The following is a 21260-nucleotide window of genomic DNA, read 5'->3' on the forward strand; positions in this document are numbered from 1 at the left end:
CAGCTCAATAACATGACATTTTAACAGTGGATCCATGGGAGAAAGTATTCACAAAATAAGTGTCCTTAGGAACAGGATGGGTATTTGCATAGTTCATTTTTACCCATATCTAACAGTGATCTAAAAGAATGTATTGATTAAACAATCAATAGGTAGAGCTTACAGCAGTAACTGTAAACTACAAAGCTGCAAAGCTTTATGACTCCGAATGAGTATTTGCTAAGGGTTCAGCATTAACAGAATCTAGACTCTAAAGTTATAATAATCAGGACAGCTATTTAGTATACTGTTTGTCTACCATTACCATCTGTTTGACAATCTGCAATTCCTCTCAATCCAGAACCACCACCCTTGTCAGTAACGTGCTGAAGGGGAAAATGAATTCTCTTTAGAAAGATCATGCCTGACTATTCTATATGTATAGCTGTTTTGCCACATTTTTTCATGTTTTCAGCGTGTGTGGCTCTGCCGGACAAATAGTCAGTTTACAGAAAATACGGAACTGAGATTATGACCCTATAGCAACATGAAGGGGACAAAACATGGCCATAGCTAGTCAGTGAAAAATTCCTTTTGTGGTGAGGAACTCCTATCCCTGCTGCCCACCTATCCGTGTTTTAGCTGTCTCTGGACGGAAAGAACCTGGCAGAGCTATGTTATGTTGATACTCAGTCTGCATATGTTAGAGCAGTCACTAAGCTGCTTTAACTGATGCTGGGGCAGGGGCAGATGATCCCATAGAAAAAGGGGGCCATAACTGAGTCCCTAACCCCAAACTCCACCCAGGGGAGAACATGGCCAATATAACTTAGTTTCAAATATGAAGAAGTTGACATGCTGTTATTTGTACGAGTCAACATTATTTTATTTAGGGAACTGAAAACTATTTCTGCTTGTTTTAATGTATGTTTTAATTTGTTCTAGTGTGAGACTGTATAACTCTGCCTCTGGATAAGATGTTACTTCTCTTCAAGGAAATATGTCAAACAAATATTTTGAACAAAACTTGAAACACTAAACTAACAAAATATGTTTTGAAAGCTTTATGCTTAAACTTAACCCATATTGTGCTTATTTTAAATTTAAACATATGCATGACTGGGCAAAGATTGCAAAGGATTCCTCCGATTCATTCAGAATTCCCACTGGGGGAAAATGCATAAAATATATATAAATTATCAGTAATACATCCTCATTTAATATGCTTGAAAATTCCATTCTGCTACCAATGTGTTACCCAAAATTATCATCCCTCCAAGTTCAGGTCAAGGGTCAATGGTGAACAATATACAGTTCAAGAATGACTATACTAAGTCATAGCAATGGATCCATTGCAAAAATGGGATCCTATGATAAGTACTCTGTTAGGCAGCATCAGAGAGACACTTGTTTATATCTTTTCATCAAACTCATACTCACATACTCAGTTCTGTTGTTTTAGTATTCTGAGAAGCCTGAAAATAATTTCTTCTTTCCCTCCCAATTTTGTCATTTTCCATTTAGCAAATATTAATTAGTGCTCCCCTGTTTCTTGTCAAACACAAGCCAATACAGCTCTGGCGGTCTTACTTCCTTGTTTGTGTACTATCATAATTAACTGAGAATATGGTAGATTAGCTGTTCAACTGTACATCCTTTGCTGGCTGGTTGACTCTTGCAGCAAGGCAAAAATGTTATCTAGAGGATTGCAATTAAACAGTCAACACTTATTCTGCCATGCTATTTGTCTGTACCATGATATTTTCTATAATTCATGCCGAAAATTCCACTAATACCATAGTAAGGTCAAAAACAGTAGTGTAATAGATGCTGATGATTTATTGATGATCACTGTATATACAGATGTGTGCACATTGTTAATTCTTTGGGTATGCAGTGGTAATTAGTTATAATTTCTTATCAACAGTAAGATGAATGAAAAATGAAGAAAAAAAATTTTGGTCGACATGCCTAATCAGTTTCTAACTGCTTTATGGCAGACCAGAGGTTCTTAACCAGGGATCCAGGGCCCCCTGGGGGTCTGCAAGCAGGTTTTGGGGATCTGCCAAGCACAGCCAGTATTAGACTTGCTGCGGCCTAGGTCAGAAAGCTGAAGCCCGAGGTTTTGAGCCCCACCACCTGGGGTTGAAGCCAAAGCCTGAGCAGCTTAGCTTCACAGGGGCCCCTGTGGCCCCAGGCAACTGCTCTGTCCCCTAGTCCCCCAAGGCAAGGTCCCGGCTTTTATATGCAGAAAACCAGTTGTTGTGGCACCGGTGGGCCATGAAGTTTTTATAGCATGTTGGGAGGGTGTGGGGGCTCAGAAAGAAAAAAGCTTGAGAACCCCTGTAGTAGACCACACTGTGGGCCCAAAAACTTGACACTGTCCTTTTAAAAACTATTATGGATGACCTTACATATAAATGTTTACCACACTATAGTATTAGTACCTCACTACCATATAGAAAATACCCTGGTAAAATCAATACAGAAGAATAAATATTTCCTTTTCAAGTTTTCCACTGTATTCCCAAGAGTTGTGAACTCTGATGAAAAAGATCTAGTCTACCCTTTGAAACTAAAAATATCCCTTACCATTCTCAGAGGTATATCTTAGGTCTTGTAATGCAGCTACAGCAGCCTGAGTTCCTTGAACGTCTTCAGCCTCTGTGATGTGCAGATACTGAGTGGATGATTCCTCAGACATTTCAGTTGTTAGCTAAAAAACAGGTCAATTATCTCATTTTAACTCTTGAGAATTACAGAGGGCACTTGGTACCCCAAATTTAAATAGGGAAAAACTGGATGACAGATTTATAACAGCATATTTTATGGAAGAACATGAGAAATCCTGGCCCTGTGGGAGTCCATGGAAATTTTGCCATTGATTTCAATGGGAGCCAAGATTTCACCACATAAACTTATTTATACTTCTATTAGACTTCCACATAGTTGCATCAAGTTCATTTACAAAATGCCATGTTAATTTGACTTTCTTTTTATTGTGTATGTAATTTATAATTAATAACATAATCACACACTTATTAGACTCTAAGGAAGATATTTTGGGCCAAATTCTCCTTTTAGCTATACTGTCAATATGAATTTGGACAAATTCCTTTGAAGCCAGAAAATGACCTTTTGTGTCAAGAAGACTGGCTACTTACCTTGCAAAAAGAGATAAGTTGCCCACAAGTATTCCAACTTCTGGTTTGCACGTGCCCCATGCACATGAGATCAGATTCTTCTGAAGAGCAGTGTTTGTTGGGACCACACTTGCTCCCAATAGCCAAGGACACAGCCGTTGGGTCAGCCACAATGACCCTTGAGTTTCTTCCCTAAAGCAGAATCCAAGTGATACAGGATTCTGCAGTAGCAGAGCAGGAGGGTGGGTTGTAGAATGCAAGTGGATAACACATCTCGAAGAATCACAGTTACTGCAGACTAAGACACCACTCTTCTTCAAGTGACTGTCCACAAAGATCCCATTTCTGTTCACTCGCGAGCAATAATCTCTTTTCATGGAGGTGGTTTTCAGAATCTGCTGACACAAGGACTGCAGGACAACGCAGCCAAATCAGACATTTGACCTGGAGTCCTCTGTCAAGGAGTCGTGTCGAGTGAAGGTGTGAAATGAACTCCAGGTAGCTCAATGGTTCTCAAACTATTGTACTGGTGACCCCTTTCACACAGCAAGCCTCTGAGTGCGACCCCCCCCCCCCTTATAAATATACAAGTGTTTTTAGTTTAACACTATTATAAATGCTGAAGGCAAAGTGGGGTTTGGAGTAGAGGTTGACTGCTCACAACCACCCATTAATAATCTCGCGACCCCCTGAGGGGTCCCGACTCCCATTAGGGAAGCTGCTTAAACTGTGTGTTAGAATGGGCTCTTATCTATGAAAATGGGTCCAACTGAGCTATTCAAATCGGTTACAATCAGGAACATCATATATATATTATATTAGTTGATTCTTCATCCTGTCAACAAAGGCCAGGAATGTATCAGAGAATTCCTGAACAGTCAATCTTGACTACACCTAAGCTGTGAAAGCTTCCCTTTGACTATTATGAGGCTTGGGAAATAAAACTGGTGAATCACGTGATTCAGGAAAAAGTAACAACTCTGCGAAAGAATTTTAGGTGAAGCCTCAATGTTACCTTGTCCTTATGGAATACTATATACGGTGGTCTTGTTGTGAGGGCTTGGATCTCTCCTACTCTTTGGGCTGAGTTTACTATCACGAAGAAGCAATATTCATAGACAGCTGGTATAAGGAACAGGTTGCTAAATGTTCAAAGGGAGCCCCATCAGCCTTATTACATAATGTTGAGGTCCCAGGAGCTCTGTATGATTGGAGGAAAGACATAGATGAGGCCTTTGAGGAACCTAGCAACTACAAGTGTGCAAAAACTATGCAACCAAAACTGTTACATGCTGGAGCTAGCAGCATATTATGGGCTGCCTCCCACCTTCATCAGTACCCTAAGTATGAGTGAAATGGATGGATAAACATACACGAGTCCCAGTGCTCAGGAGATGAGTAAGGCATCTGACGGGGAGACTGGGCTTGATTCTCCCACTCACTCCCAGAGCAGATAGTTAGCATTCATTATTCAAGTCCGTGGCAAGCAGGTCTTTTCACATTGCAGACGATACTTCACAGAATTGAGTCACTGACAGAGCATTCATGAGTGTGTGAATACTGTCTGCTAAGCTGGTTCACCTGGGTGTTTTTAAAACCTGGAATACGTAGGGCCATTAGAGTGAGGTGATGATAAACACACCATTCCTAGAGATGGACTGATTCCTGGCAAAGAGGCAATGATAGAGCCCCTCCATGCCTGTTGATGTAGTACATAGTGATGTCCATCAGTATTTGGATGGTGGCTCCTCAGAGTGAGAGCAGAAACACCGTGTATGCTAGGCAAAAGGCTCTTAGCTCTAGAATATTTATGTGGAGATTTAGTTCTTGGGGAGGCCTTGTGTCTGAATTTGGTCTAGAGGAGATATTTTCTGCTGTACTGCATCCCTCATGGGGCCCTGCATAGGGAAAAGTTATGATGAAAAAGTGTGCTCTTCCTGAGACTTTCAATGTCATTTCTTGTAGGGATGTCTTCTGGAGAAAATGTGTCACGTTTGTGGCCACCACTACTTCCTGATAAGATCTGCCCCGATCAACAAATCGTCCAGATAGGGTAAAACATTTATATCCAGACAATGTAGGTGGATGGCAACTACTGCCAGAATATTCGAGAATACCCGGGGAGGGGGGGCAGAAGATAGGCTGAAAGGAAGCACCTGGTATTGGAAGATATTATTGTCGATTAGAAAATAAAAGAAATCTCTTGTGTGAAGGGTGAATAGCCACATGGAAATGTGCAGCTTGCAGGTCGAGAATCACAAACCAATCTCCTGAATCTAACAAGGGAATTATTGCTGAAAGGGTCACCAACCTGAATTTGAGCTGTTCCACCTATCTGTTTAGATATCAGAGATCTAAAATTGGCCTCCAACCTCCATTCCACTTGGGATCAGGAAGTACTTTGAATAGCGTACCCTTTTCCTGTGCTGCACAAGAACTGGTTCTATTGCCCCTACACACAGAAGTGAGGCAACCTCATGTCAGCAATTGATCATGAGACAAGTACCTGAACAGGGAAGCAGAGAGAGAATGGGTAGGAGAGAACAGAACTGAAATGGATGGTGCAGGCAAATGTTATGGCTTCCAAACCCCATTTGTCCCATTTTACATTCTCCCATGCAGCTTGAAAATGGGAGAGGTGATACCTGAAAGGAGGTGGGGGTATGATGTTGCAGCTATAAATCCTAGTCAATCAAGTGGTTGAGATTCTTGACTAAGCCATCAAAACTGTCACTTGAAGATTGTGGATGGCTGAGAAGAGGTATCTGTAGCTAAGGGAGGTTTGTTTTTAGAGTATTTTGGTCTCTTGACTTGGGGCTCATATGTTCCCACAATAAGTTAAATATGGGGTTTGGCATGCTCTTTGTGCTGTCTGAGACCAGCTAAATCTCCTTTTATTTACAGCAGTATAGATTCCCAAGGATCTTAACATAGCTCAAGTATTTAGAATGTGGAGAGATGTACTTGTCAAATCTGCAAAGAGCATGTGACTATCAAAGGCAAGGTCCTCAGTGGTGCTCTGATCCTCGCTTGGGAAGCCCAACAGCTGGAGCTAAGAGCTCTTCTCATGAACACTGCATTGAACATGCTGCAGTGTCAGCAGCATCCAAGGAGGCCTGGAGTCATGATCTTGCCAGGAGCTGACCCTCTTGAGTAATGACCTGAAATTGGTCATGATGTTCCTCTGGCAGATGATCAATAAAGAAATAGAATTTGTTGCCATTCAAACAGTCATATTTGGCCATGAGCGCCTGATGGTTTGCTGTTCTAAAGTGAAGTATGGCTGAAGAGTAAGATTTGCAGCCAAAAATATTACGCTTCCTGTGCTCCTTTCTGTACATGGTGGACCTTGAGGTATGTTGTCTGCTTTGTTCATTAACAGTCTCCACTACAGGAGTTTGGATCCAGGTGAGAAAATTAAGACTCCAATTCCCTGGCGCGGACAGGATACTTTTTATCTGTCCTTTTGAAGGTAAGTAGTGTGCTAGCTGGGGCTGCCAAACAGACTTCATGGGTTCCATAAGAGTTTCACTGACCAGAATGGCAATCCTCATGGATGCTAAACTACGTAAAATATTTAGGCATTTATGGTGGGATACTTGAACCTCTTCTAAAGGAATCTGAAGCATTTCAGCAATTCACTTAATCAGTTCCTAGAACTGCCTGAAGTCATCTGCCATAGACAGCAGTGGAGGCATCGCAGCTTCATCAGGCAATGAGGAGGAAATATTTGTAAGGGGCATCAACTCCTTGTCCGCTCTTGATTTTTGCACCTCCAAGGTTTCCTCCTCTAGCATAGATGGTGTCAGAGGTGGTTGAGGGGAATAACCCCTTTTTTGCTCCCTCTGATGGTGTGAAGAATTGTTGCAAATTGCTGACAAAAGAAAGCCCAAGGGTTCCAACAAGGATATGAGTGGAGGCATCCATCTGTGTTCTTGCCATGTGGGTGTCATTTGAGGTCTATTCTCCGCCAACTGATCAGTGTAAGAGACAGAGTTATGTGTTTTAGAGTAGACAGGGAAACCATGTACCAATATCTGAGAGTCTGAGGAGTCCTTCTCAACATACTCCAAGGGGGGGGAATAACTGTTCAACTTGTACGGTAGACAACAGTGAGTAAGGGGGGTGGTAACTGAGTAAGTCTTGGTGTGGATAAACCACTGGTACCAGTTAACAGAGGAGACTCCAGCTCAAATACTAGGAAGTTCCTTGTTTACACTGGCCTCAGCAGCACTACAAAAGTGGTTTCCACTCCTTCTTGTCAACTGTTGAGAATAGCCCACTTTCACCTTAATTGAATTGGCTCGTTAGCACTGAGCCCCCCACTTGGTAAGGCAACTCTCATCTTTTCATACACTGTGTATTTATACCTCCCTATCGTATGTTCCACTCCATGCATCTGATGAAGCCCACAAAAGTTTATGACCAAATAAATTTGTTAGTCTCTAAGGTGCCACAAGACTCCTCCTTGTTTTTGCTGATACAGACTAACACAGCTACCACTCTGAAAGAAAGTCCTTAAAGTATCAAAATTCTTGAGGTAACAATGGCATCAAATAATGGGTTGAGCGAGAACCTATAGAGGATGGCTTTGGTAGCAGGTACCCAGTGTTTGGTATTGGAAAGAATCAACTCCGATTACATCAGTAACATAGGCAGTTGAACAGTCTTTGGTACCACAGACTTCCAGGTTATCAGTACCGACTCTTATTTGGGGACAAGCATAGAATCTTCCTGGAATTGGCTCTGCAGGTATGGGTACCTGAGCTCAGTACCAAGTCTGTCTTTGACAATTGACTCCTTGAATCTGTCTTCACTGTCCTTGCAGTACAGAAATCACTCAGAGCCTGCACAGAATTCCCTTTGGGACCAAGGTCTCCGTATCCTTCTTGTGCATCGGTGACTCAGAGTTTCTCAGAGGTTTTGTCTTTACCTCTTTCTGCATACAGGCAGATGTTGATGCTACCTTTGCTGAAGTCTTCAGTGCTGTAGACGTAACAAGTACAGCCTAGGTCTCAAGTGGCCTCCAAAGACTGAGATCTTGGGGTGGACAGGGTACTAGCCGTACTGGGAGGTCTATGTATTGGGCGGGGTGGGGGGTGGAAAAGAGTCCTCTGCCCCTGGATCTGATGCAGGTCTTAAGGCTTGCTTCATAATCAGGAATTAAAACTTGATCTCCCCATTTTTTCGGGATCTACCTTTGAAAGAAGTGCAGATCCTACACTCACTGGGAACATGAATGTCTCCCAAAGAGTGAAGGCATTGAAAATGCCCATCACTTATTAGGATAGCCTCGCAGCAGGAGAGACACCTTTTAAATCCCAAGAGCCCAGCATCTCCAAGCAAAACAACAAAAATGACCCCTTAATAGGGAAAGATTTTAAATCAATCTATGTCTATCAATAATTTTTTATAAGAAAAAGGTAAAAGGGAACAACTGTTCAACAACTATAAACACTATCAAAGAACTAACTACATACTAACTAACCACTAAATACAGTACTAAAGAGAACAGGCACACACCTGACTCCATCTCAGGCCAAAGGATATTGACAAGGGACTGAGGGCTGTTCGTCTGTGGCCCTTTAGACCTTTGGTACAGGGCATGAGGGTGCGAGCTTGCATGTGTGGACCAAACAGGCATAGGCACCAGAAATCTCTGAACAAAGACGCAGAGCACAGGTGCACCTGCACTGGAGCCTCCACACGGACAGTATCTGAAGAACCATCAATTGTTATCTTGTTAATCCTGTTAGACATTACAGTAGTTTACCTTAGCACTTTATTACTCCTGGGGGTCTTCTGCACTGCTGTGCATGCAGAATTTGAGCAGAAATTAATGTTGTGCATGCTGAATTTCCTCCCCCCGACCCTGAAATGGGCTGCAGAGCTGTTGGCCACCACTAGGGGCTGCTGTACCCAGCAGAGCCCAGCTTGCAAATAGACGACACTGCTGGGGGAGGGAGAGGGAACTGGAGGGTTCCTGGGAATTGCAGTTCTCAACATGCCCTGAAAGAAGGAGGCGGCATGAAGGAAACTCCACATAAGCCCAAGACCCAGCATCAGGATGTTTCTCCTTCTGGGTCCTGAGCTTTGAGGGGGAGGGAATGAAGGGGTGAAGGTGTTTGGGCTGAGGGGTCCATGGCTGGGTTCTTGAGGGGGAGGGGCACAGGTGTCTGGGTGAGGGAGGTGGGGGGACCTGCAACTGGGCTCTGCAGGAAGGGGCGTGAGTGTCTGGGCTGAGGGGGCAACCTGCATCTGGGCTCTGGTGGGGAGGGGGCAGAAAAACAGGAAGTGGGTTATTGTAGGAGTTTCTTTAACTATCTACTCCTGGGGAAAATTTTGTGTGTGTCTGTATTGTTACAGACATACTTGCTGACAGGTATTTTGAAATAAATTAGCAAAATAATTGAAACTGGCATGATTATATAGTGTTATTTTAACAAATAAAATATGCATAATTTTAAGCTATTATGTGCAGAATTTTTTAGTGCAGAATTGCACTCTATGCATTAACTGTATGCATTCAAGCCAGAGATAACGGAGAGAAGACAACTTTCCACCATGTCAGGAAGTCCATAATACACTTTTCACACACATTCTATATTTCAGAGATTTTGGAAATTTTGAGGCAAAGATGTAGCAATTTTGTTTTTACCTCCCACTTTGCTTCCCCATCATGTTCCACTAATTTCAGGCCATGCTTGTTCTTAAGATGTCTGTTGAACTCCCATTTTGTCCCATATACAAAACTGCAAACTGGGCATTTAATGCCACCTGGGGAAAAAAACAAAAACACAAGAAGATATTTCTGCTTTAATTTAACTTCACTGCAATGATCCCAGAGTACCCTCTTACTACAATTACATTTTTGGGATACAAGAAAGCCATATGGGATTATTCAAGTTTGCACATTTTTCTGTCAACCTAAGCAGCAATACCTCAGAAGATTTTGCTTCCTCTGTGTATTGAACACTTATTATTTTAAATATAATCAGATTACAGCAATTCTTTGCCTTTTTTCTTATGAAAGTAATTTGGTCAAATATCAGAACTTAGATGCATGCAGTCGTGCAAACTTGTGCTTGTTTTCACTGGATTTCTCCCCACCCCAAAACCAAAACCAAATAGATTGATTATTATTAGTGTGTTATATCAGATGACTAGACCACACTAAATTAAATATAAATATAAATATTAGGGGAGCGACTTGTGCCTTCTTAAGTACTATACCACCAGATGGCCCTCTAGACATCATCATCCATTACCCTGGCAAACGATGGCTCCTAATAGTGCTATCTAATTAAATGCTTGATGTGTACTCTGGTAGGCTGATTACAAGCTAAGTTCTCATTGCACACAGTATTCCATTAATAAAGTGATTAGATAGAGTATTCATTTGCACAGCAATGGAAAGCCAGCATATGGTATTCTGCAGATGGAATGAAATTAAACTTTATATTCTGATAAAGCAGAATAAAATTTAGTTTCGCTGCCAGGCTCTTTCACTGACACTTATTAATCCTCAGGATGCCACTCCCTCCCTCTCCCTGGCTATTATAATCTTTACCAAACCTCCCTATTACAGCAGAGGCTCACTGCTATGTCTTTATAACGGAAGTGAAATTGCTTCTCTATTAATGGGCGTAATATGCAACAGAGTACAAAAGCCTAACCTTTAGTTCTGGTTAGGACAAAGATACTCTCCATTGCAAAAAAGGGAAATCAAATATTCATTCCACATCACACTTTAATAAAAAAATCATTTGGGAGAAAGACCTTTCTATATTACTTCTAAATTAAAATTACTAGAACACTACACCACACTAATTAAAGCTGCAACTTTTGTCACTGTGACTAATTAAGGAACAACAAATGGAAATACGCAAACTGCTAATGTACAACTGCGTCAGTTAATTGGCATCAAAGCTCAGGAAAATTAATTTTTACTCAATTCATTAAATACTTGGGCCAGATATAGAAAAGGTCAGTGAATGACATACCTTATCCACTTTTGACACCAATATTGGTGTCTATAATATAATGTAATGTAATATATATATACTTCCATAGCACTTTCCATCACAGGATCTCAATGTACTTTTAAAGCAATTTACTGACACAACATCCCCATGAGATAGGTCTTATTGCCGGTCTGTCGCATTTTACGCGCATTTAACATGCGCGATTTCAGTTTTACGCAGTCGGCAAAAACAAAACAAAAAAAGAGAAAAATAATTTTAATACTGTACCTGTAGTGCGGGCGATTCCGCCCGCCATTCAACTCAATGTAATTTTGACTATACGCAGTTTTCGCTTTACGCGCTAACCGCGGAACGGAACCCCTGCGTAAGATGAGACTTGCCTGATCTGTATTGCAGTAGCACCAACAAGCCCCAGCTGTGATCGCAAGATGCTCTACAAACACAGAAATAGAAAGTCCCTGTCCTATAAAGTCTGTAAGCCACATGAACAAGACAGACTATAGATATGAGGGAAACAGGGTGAAGAGAGGGGAAGCGGGTCATCTGTAGTTTAGACAAAGAAAGAATAAGTGATTTGTCTTGGGTCACAAAGAAAGTCTGAGGCAGAACTGGGGACAGAATCCATGCCTGCTGACCCCCAAGATCTGGAGATTATCTCCATATCATGCTTTCCTTTTTGATTACCTAACCAGGCAAGTGACCAAGGTTCCAAAAGCAATTAAAAAGCCCAAAACATTAAAAACAGGGTGTAGAGTGTATCACAAGATATTTTTGCGCCCTATGCCGGCTGGACATACTGTTGGAATATTAATTTTCCATTGTTAAACATTTTTTAAAAATCAATTTTGTTGTAAGTTATATAATTCTATAAAGTTGAGGTGTATGAAATTATCTGCTTTTCTGCCATTCACTGCTGCTATGAATTTCTAATAGCAGTCTAAAAATAAAATACTGCTGTGTGTCACTTGGCTGCGTAATTCCTTGGATGATTAGCATCGCACCTCTTGTACTGTATATGCACTTTCAGAAGGCTTTAGGAAGCATTTAATAGTCTACATGAAAATAACATTTTCAATTAAGGTATTTATACATGTTAAAAGATGGAGTCTCAACTTTTAATTCTGAATGTTTTTCCCTGTGTCACAATTTCAATGTTATTTAAAGGTGGTTTAGCATTTCTGATGGAAAAAGAATAATTTGGAAATGCTTTTTAGAAATAATGACATGTTTGGGAGAATTATATTTTATTCATTATCTAACAGTTTGGCATTAGTCTGGTATCTATTCTGTAATAAAAAGGGAAATTCTAAAGTTTCCAAAAGGCACTTATTTAAAAAAAAAGTTTTGTATGTTCCATTCAAAATAGGAAAAAACAAAAACCTCAGAAATGATCAAAAATAAAATTAGAAATGTGACTCTACCAAACAGCTCAGCACTTTCAACACAATGCAACATAATATTTAATAGAGTTTCCCTTTTATTCCCCTCCAGGAACCAGAACTGTACAAGCTTTGTGCTTCCTGAATCTCTAAATACACTTCATGCTCAGCAAGCTATCAGATTGTTTGCTTGGTCTATCTGCCAAGTGTACAATAGCAAAGCCTCTCTTGGGATATAGTAGATTTATACCTATTTGCTTTAGCAGCATCTGAGTAGGGCTACTCGGCAAAGAAAGAATTATGGTTTCTAAATAAATAATTAAGACCGTGGTGGCTATCAAATGTAAAGAATCAGATAACAGGAACCAGCAGCGCTGTCCACTGTTTTAAAAAAGGATGTAAGAAGTGAAATGAATGAATGAAAGCTTTTAGATTTAGAAAAATCTGCAATGAACAGAATTATTTCATGCTACAAATATATATGTATAAACAAACTTCTCTCTTCCCTTGATTGTTGCTTTGGTTCTGAGGGTTAGTCTTGAATGTCAAGCATTTCCTACATTCTCCAATTTCCAGTTTATTTGATATCCCATAGCAGCTTACATAATGCAAATCAACTGCAGCTGCAAGCAAGAAGCTAAGGTAATCAGTTTTCACTAATATTAGTTGGCCATCTAGGCCAACTAAGATAATTAATTTCCAATCTGGAAACCAAGGCAGTTGTCTGAGAGTGGAAGAGACTTTCAGTTCACGAGTGCAGAGTCCATTTCCAAATGAAAACCAAGCATATTTTTACCCCACCTGCATAGGCAAGAGGGAGAAGTAATTAACCCCAACAGTTTCAAAGCAGCATACTGTGCTTTAGCAATGACATGGCTATTAAAGGGAAAGATATACAAAGATATAATGGGCAGTGAGGCACTCAACTTTGATTGAAAGTGAATGGACCATAGCAACCTAACTCCAATTTGTGTATTTGAAAATCTCCCCTTAAATCAATGGGAGCTGAATGGTTAAAAACCCCATTCAATGCTTTGAATAATTATACTTAAGTGCGAGGCCAAAGCCGTTTCCATTTAAAACAGATCTGCACTTGTTTACCTTTCTTGACTTGACTTGTTTATTGGGGGATTAATCTGGTGCCATTCAGTCTCAGTTCTTATCTCATGATTAGCTCAATCTTTCAAAACTATCATGAAAATTTATCAGCTGATTACTCATTTGAAAAGAGACTGAAAAGATTGGGATTGTTCACCTTAGACAGGAGATGAATAAGTGGGGACCTCATAAAAGTATATAAAATAATGAATGCTGTAGAGAAGACAGATTGAGAACTTCTGTTCACCCTGTCTCATAACATTTGGCACACGGACTGCAAGAGTAAGACCCCTGGAGGGCCGGGCCAATTTATTTACCTGCCATGTCCGCAGGTTCGGCCAATCGCAGCTCTCACTGGCCGTGGTTTACTGCTCCAGGCCAACGGGGGCTGAAGGAAGTGGCACGGGATGAGGGATGTGCTGGCCATGGCTTACTGCAGGCCAATGGGGGCTGCGGGAAGCCACGGCCAGCACACCCCTTATCCCATGCCACTTCCCTCGGCCCCCATTGGCCTGGAGCGGTAAACCTGGGGGCTGAGGGAAGTGGCATGGGATGAGGGATGTGTGGGCCGTGGCTTCCCGCAGCCCCCATTGGCTTGCAGCAAGCCGTGGCCAGCACATCCCTCATCCCCTGCCACTTCCTTCAGACCCCATTGGCCTGGAGCAGTGAACGGTGGCCAGTGGGAGCTGCGACCGGCTGAACTTGCGGACGTGGCAGGTAAACAAATTGGCCAAGGCCACCCGGGGGCTTACCCTGGCGGGCCGCAAGCCAAACGTTGCTGATCCCAGGGACAAGGGGACAGTGAATGAAATCATCATGTTGCCATTTCAAAACCTAGAAAAGGAAACACTTTTTCACACATGTAATTTAACTGTGCAACTCACTCCTCAATGTTCACCTTCAAATCAACTTTGCTTTGACAGTGAAAGTAAACAGACAGATGTGCTGCTTTTAACTGGAAATTTACCTTGTTGGATAAGGGCTTCTGCAGCAAGTTCACCAGTACCAACATTAACATACTCTTCATTAGGATGCTTCCTGTTGTAATGCCTCTTCAGGGAGCCAGATATATTGCAGGAATAATGGCAGTGTGCACAACGGAAAGGCTAGCAAAAAAAATGAGAGTTACAATTGGTCATACACGTCTGCTTTCTGTATAGATGGGTCCAAGCTGCAGTAGTCAGACTCAGACTTCCCCAAACTTGAAGAGGGTTCACATTGGTTAGGGCATATATCTGTCTCATTTATTCCAGGAGCTGACCTTTCAAACCAACGCACAAGTAAGTTTTAGCTAACTCTTACAGAAAATGTGTTGCTTTTTTAATCACTTACTATAAACTATGTATCCTCACAACACTGTTTCACAAGTGCAAACACCTACACTGTGTTTTTAAGTAATTATTTTCCACAATTGATAATTACGGGTCTGAACAGGCAAAGGCATGCTATCGAACATACTGCTTAGCACCTTGAGTAGGATCAGGGTCTCTCACTGCTGTAGCCAATATATAATCTTGATTTGAAAGGGGAAGGGAAGACAGGAGTAACTGAGTACCTGTCAGTAAATAAACATTTGCGGGTTTTGTTCTGGTAATGTCTATAAAATTACAAGTGCATGGTAAAACAGGGTGAAAGCATTAAGAAAGTCATAATGTAGGCATTTTTAGTATTATTAAACTATACAGCAGCGAAATGAATGCTCTGAAAACTTAATGCCATATTTCTTGAGTGTAAATTTAATGTATACTGTCTTGTAATGCTTTACACCTCATGTTTGTTCATGTCTGGATAGTGGGCGATGTATGAGCTGTTATGGCAGTTCTAATTCACCGGGAGATTCCTGCAGATCAGCTGAATCCTCAACTAACCAGATGAGACAGGTTCAGAGCTTCCACAGTAGTGCAAAACAGTGGCGCTGGAATAATTTTTATAGTTGGGGTGCTGAAAGCCATTGAACAAAACTGTAAGCCTTGTATATGACGGAAACCACATCAAGCCAGGGGATAATGCTGCACCCGCAGCACCCACAGTTCCAGCACCCCTGGTACAAAACAGCCTTATGCCAAGGTCTACATGAAATTTCTGCCAGTATAGAAATGGCTATTAGGGGATCAATTCTTTCCAACAATTCTATACTGGCAAAAGCCCTAGCGTAGACACAGTTACATCAGCACAGAAGTTCTTTTGCCAATACAGACTATTTTGCTTGCTCTACAGGCATAAAAAGTACTGCCAAGAAAGTGCTTTTTTGCCAGCATGACCTGTATCTGTACTAGGAGGGTTTTCCTGATAAACTATGCTAGCAACACTTTTAAATGTACATTATGTCTCAGTGAGGCTCAGGATCTGGCCCTCCGTGCCTTGTTTTCCCATCTGTAAAGTGGTTTTGTGAGGCTAAACTAATTAATGTTTGCAAAGTGCTCTAATGACAGATGAGTATAGAAGTATTGTATTCCCACAGTGCTTTATGCATGGGAAAGAGCATTAGGCCCAGTGTTCTAGCAAATTCACTGGATAAATGGTTTTTTCTACCTGCAGTACCCCTGCACTTCCAATTGGATGCAGTATTTTTCTCTTCCTGTCTTTAACTACAGAGCTGTTGTGCTTTTACCTACACCAGAGGTAAAATATTGCCTCATTGTCTAAGGTGAACAATCCCAATCTTTTCAGTCTTTTTTCAAATGAGTAATCAGCTGATAAATTTTCATGTGAGGCTTAATTCTTGCAACGTGTTTTCAGAGCCTGTAGCAGGGACTGTTTGGTCAGCAGGCTTACTGGCAGGGCTTCCTGCTCCAAGATCTATTTTAGGTCAATGTGTCCTGAATGGGGTTCAGTTGGGTCAACCTCCTAGTCAGTAACCCCCAACTTCTGCTCATCCAAGGAATAAGCATAGAGGAATCTTGAGTGGATAGGGAGACTTGGGCTCTCCCTATCCACCAGGACTTGGCCCATGGCCTTGAAAGTGCGATAGCGTGGCAAGGCCTATGTTCAACCCACCTCCTGCTCACATTCCCTTGGGACACTTGCACCACACTGCGGCACCCAGTTGGTAGGATGGCTGCTGTTCTGTTATAGTCCTTTGCTCAAACCCCAGAGTCTCAGAATGGATGCATGTGACTCTCTGGTATCCCTGCACATGGTACTGCCTACCTCTGGGATGATATCAGAAAATAGGAGGAAAGGTCATAGCTGGACCTTCTTGGTAAGAGCTTCTTCTTCTACTGTTGCAGAACAGTGTCCTCCAGGAAATGGCTTCTGTCCACCTCAGTGCCTGGATTTCTGGAGCTCTCTTTATACAGCTCCTTTTCCCAGAAGTATGCTCAGCAGTGACTATGGAGCGGAGCTTTCCTGGCCCAGTACTGCTCCAGTCTTTCCACTATCCCGGCCATAGAGATGTAAACCCCATTAAAGAGCCACAAAAGAAAGACTCTACAGAAGTGTTATTTATCCCAACTTTCAATTATAATACCCTAAAGTTAAGCAGTTAAAATTTTTATTTAGGCATCCAAATCCCATTATTTCGTATGTGCGCACCATGGTGCTTAATATTAAATATTAACCTGACATGTTCACAAAGACAATATATGTGAAGGGTAGAAGAATGCCAGTAACAAACTACTATTATACTTATGCATTTACATAACCGGTGGAGAAATGTCAGTAAAACTTGTAAGTAAACAAACAGAAATACTAAAACTGTACTGTACACTTCATTGTTTAAAACAATATTTAAACAAAGGCAAACAATTTCTAAATGCATCCTCTCTTTCTATGGAGAGGCAGAGTAAAAAATATATGGGGAATCCAGCTGCTTTAGCACACTGCCTGAACTTTGTGTCAACATTTAAAAATTTTAAATAGTACTTAAAACACTGAAATATATTTATGCTCAAGAGGGTCTTCTAATGGGCATCATTACCAGCTCCACCTTGAATATTTCATGTTATTTTGACAGTAAGGCAAATTAAAGTCATTCTCCAACTCTAACTCAGGATATAAGCTTCAAAAGGTTAATTTGTCATTACATACTAATCAGTAGTGGATCAAATCTATTTGATCTATAACACAGTGGCACACACAGAGCAGAGCTTTCACCTGTATTTCTCCATATAATTAAAGAGAGCTCTCTGAACAGTCTGCCCTCTGCAGTTAATGATTTCAATTGTGTATTTGCTGTGCTAATTATGCTACTTAGTCTGTCAAAAGTATTCAGAGTAAACAACTACCTCTTTAAATTTGGGTCAATTATTCCACACTTGTCTAAGGGTAATCAATAGTATGGACAGACTGTGATGTCATCTTCTGAAACTTGATATGCAATTAATTATATGTTTCAGAGTAGCAACCGTGTTAGTCTGTATCCGCAAAAAGAACAGGAGTACTGTTCTTTATTATAATTAATTATAATAAATTACAGTATTCAACTCAGTAGGGAATACGAAAAGCTGGGTTTCTGAAGGGGTAGGAGTGCAAGGAAGAAAGACACATACAGAAAAGCCCTATCTACAGTAGGGAATTTTTCTAAAAACTTCCTCCCGTTGTCAATATCTGTTCACAGCTTCAACAGCGTTAGCAACATTAGGAGCCCAAATATAGAAAGAAGGGCTGCTGGCTGCTACAGGAGTTTATGAACCGAATGTCAATCAATGTGCTCTAGGCAAGGTGTTGTAACACCAGAAGCCCTACTACGCTATGGATTCTAATACTGCAAGCTGTGCTAGGGCTGAGCTGCTGTGAGCAACAGGGCTGCCCAGAGGATTCAGGGGGCCTGGCGTCTTTGGCAGCGGAGGGCCCCCACTTCGGAGGTAATTCGGCGGCGGGGGGTCCTTCCACTCTGGGACCTACTGCCGAAGTGCCCCAAAGAGCCGCGGCGGAGGGCCCACGCTGCCAAAGACCCGGCACTTCGGCGGCTGGTCCCAGGGCGGAAGGACCACCTCCCCTGCCGAATTGCTGCCAAAGACTCGGAGTGGAAGAAGCTCTGAGGGGCCTGGGCCCCACGGGAGTTTTCCGGGGCCACCGGAGCGAGTGAAGGACCCCGCTCCAGGGGCCCCAAAAAACTCTCGTGGGGGCCCCTGCGGGGCCCGGGGCAAATTGCCCCAGTTGCCCTCCCCCAGGCAGCAATGGTGGGAAATTTATTATTTCCTTACCATAGAAAGGCCCAGAGATAGACAGAAGCTTGCAGTATAGCTGGAATAAGATGACTTCTGCTGACTGTGACAAAAGACCAAGAAATCTTGATCTTTAAGAATCAGTTTTGTGTGTGCATCCGAGAGCCTGACTATTCACCAGAGTACAAGATCTGTATGACAGCAGATTAGTAAACCTATGCAAAATAATTCTAATCAATTGGGTAAATATGACTTGCAGGTTATTAAGAGATTGAATAAGTTCACAGAACTGGTCTGAGACAATCATGGTGACACATATCGATTGACTGCTTAAAGGGTCACCATCAACATAAAACCTAATACACCTCTACCTCGATATAACACTGTCTTTGGGAGCCAAAAATTCTTATCACGTTATAGGTGAAACCGTGTTATACTGAACTTGCTTTGATCCACCGGAGTGCACAGCCCCGCCCCCCTGGAGCACTGCTTTACATCCAAATGTGTGTTATATCGGGTGGCATTATATCGAGGTAGCGTTGTATATCCAAATATGAGTTAAAAGTAGTTTCTGGCACATTTGCACCCAAGCCCCTTTGCTAATTGTTTGAGTTTTACAGTCACATTTTTCTACTGCTTTTGCTCTCCAGTTGCTGTGGGAAAAATCCACACAAACAACAGAAGAAACTGACTATGGCTCTGCAACTGGATGCACACAGTATCTCCTGTTAAGTGAAAAAGGTTTGGAAATTTTTTCTAATAGTCCTCTAGACTTCAGTGAAAATGTTCTGTTATTCTATCATTTTAATAAAGATTTGTTGGGGGAAAACCCCTGCAGGAAGTAATAATTAATATTACTGTTCCTTTAATTAAGAGAAGCATTAAGAGATTACAGAGCCACTTGACAAGTACACTGTTAGCATTAATTTTAGTCTTTAATTTTGCAAAAAAGAAACTATTCAGTATAATACAAATTTTGGATACTGGCCTGTGCAGATATCCCAGGTAGCCTTCAAAATATGTCAATGGCTGCTCTAACCAAACACTGATGTGACCAACAGGGAAAATCCACTATTTTTTTTTTTTAAGATCTAATTGTATGTTTTGTTCTGTGTGAACAGATGATGAAAAACAACAGGAACCTATATATTTTTATGTGCCTATTAATGCCTGAATGTATCCTACAATCATAAAACTGTCCAGCACTTAGACATGCTACGTGGAAGTAAATCAATCTGTTCTAAAAGATCTGGCATGAAAACTTCAAAAAGGATATTCTCAACTCAGAGATTTTCTTGCTATTTTACTGGCACACACAATATTTCCTGAGACTGGAGGAAGGAGTGAATAGCCAAGGAATACTTGATGTAAATGTCATATCTTTTCTTTTGAAATGTTGTAAATGTGCCCTAAAAATTCTTGAAAACATACAAAATTATAGTTTTTTTCCTATTTATAAACTACGATTTTGCTACTTCCAAAAGAGAGATTTGGTCCTATCATAATTGGCTCTAAAAAATTACAAAAATATTAGAGAAGGGTTGTGACAAAGTGCTGTGGCCTAACAGCAGGGTCAGTACTCTGATCACAGTAGCCTCAATTAGTTTCTCCAGCGACGGCTGATTGAGGAAATAGGAAGGAATTAGCTATTCAGAGGGGAAGGCTGGGTGAGAGTTATGGAACCAACTGCCCCTTAAGCTGACTATCTTGATAAGAGACAGGAAGGAAGTGTTGGGGGCAGGGAGCTACCCATACCTTGACTGAAGAAGATACGAAGAAAGAAAGGTCTCTTTTCCTCCTAGGGCCCTGATGAACAGGGGCTGAAGGTCATAGGTATTAAATAGCTGTATTGCATTGTACAGTGTTGGTGGACAGGACTTGAAATAAATTATACAAAGTGAACACTAAAAGAAGGAAAGGAATTTGAGTGGTTTCTATGGTGATCAAGGACAAGGCAGACATATGCCCTACTACAAGTGGTGGCTTGTCCAGGATCTTGATTCCTATGCACATGGTGCTTGAAAATTTGTTGAGGAGGAGTGGGAAGGAGCAGTATGAAGATTCAGTGCCTGGACACAGAGCAGACTCTGCACTGATGGCAGAAGAAGCAGCAAAAGATGATGCACACCTTCCAGAATCACACAAACCTGAAAGACAACCCCTTCTGGTGTGGCAGCCGGAGCAGTACAACCTGCAGGAAGTCATCAGGGAGCAGCTGCAATGACAGTTGGTACAGAAGTTGGTGAGTCCCAGTGCAGAGACCTGGAGTCATGTACGGAGAGTTATTCTATGCAAGATGGGGCCCACCTGATGACTTGGCTGTGTTCCTGGTAACATCTGAGAGAGCAGCCACAAGAGGCATATGGGGTAAGGAAACGTGGGCTATCCAGGTGGTACCCTATCTCACCAGGGAAGCTCAGATGGGTTAAGAGGCCCTCAGTGAGAAATAGACCCACGACTATGATGTTATGAAGCAAACCAATTTGGACTGGGGGGAAGGGAGGTCTCTACTGAGAAATACCAGCAGAAATTTTGGGCCACTAGATTGGCTTGAGGGGTACGACCCAG

General features: G+C 41.7%; 1 protein-coding gene across 4 annotated transcripts in view; it reads right to left on the reverse strand.

Annotated features, from left to right (window-relative positions):
• Positions 1-21260, reverse strand: part of ZFAT (zinc finger and AT-hook domain containing) — a 264317-nt gene that overhangs the window by 21321 nt on the left and 221736 nt on the right. For all 4 annotated transcript variants that reach the window (XM_050940606.1, XM_050940605.1, XM_050940604.1 and 1 more), the window contains 3 exons: positions 14552-14690; positions 9781-9899; positions 2572-2695 (listed from right to left, as the gene is read on the reverse strand). In XM_050940606.1, coding sequence (XP_050796563.1) covers positions 2572-2695; positions 9781-9899; positions 14552-14690 — 382 coding nt within the window. The remainder of the gene's footprint in view (positions 1-2571; positions 2696-9780; positions 9900-14551; positions 14691-21260) is intronic.

The sequence above is a fragment of the Gopherus flavomarginatus genome, chromosome 2 (genome assembly GCF_025201925.1).
Source record: "Gopherus flavomarginatus isolate rGopFla2 chromosome 2, rGopFla2.mat.asm, whole genome shotgun sequence".
NCBI classification, from domain to species: Eukaryota; Metazoa; Chordata; order Testudines; family Testudinidae; genus Gopherus; species Gopherus flavomarginatus.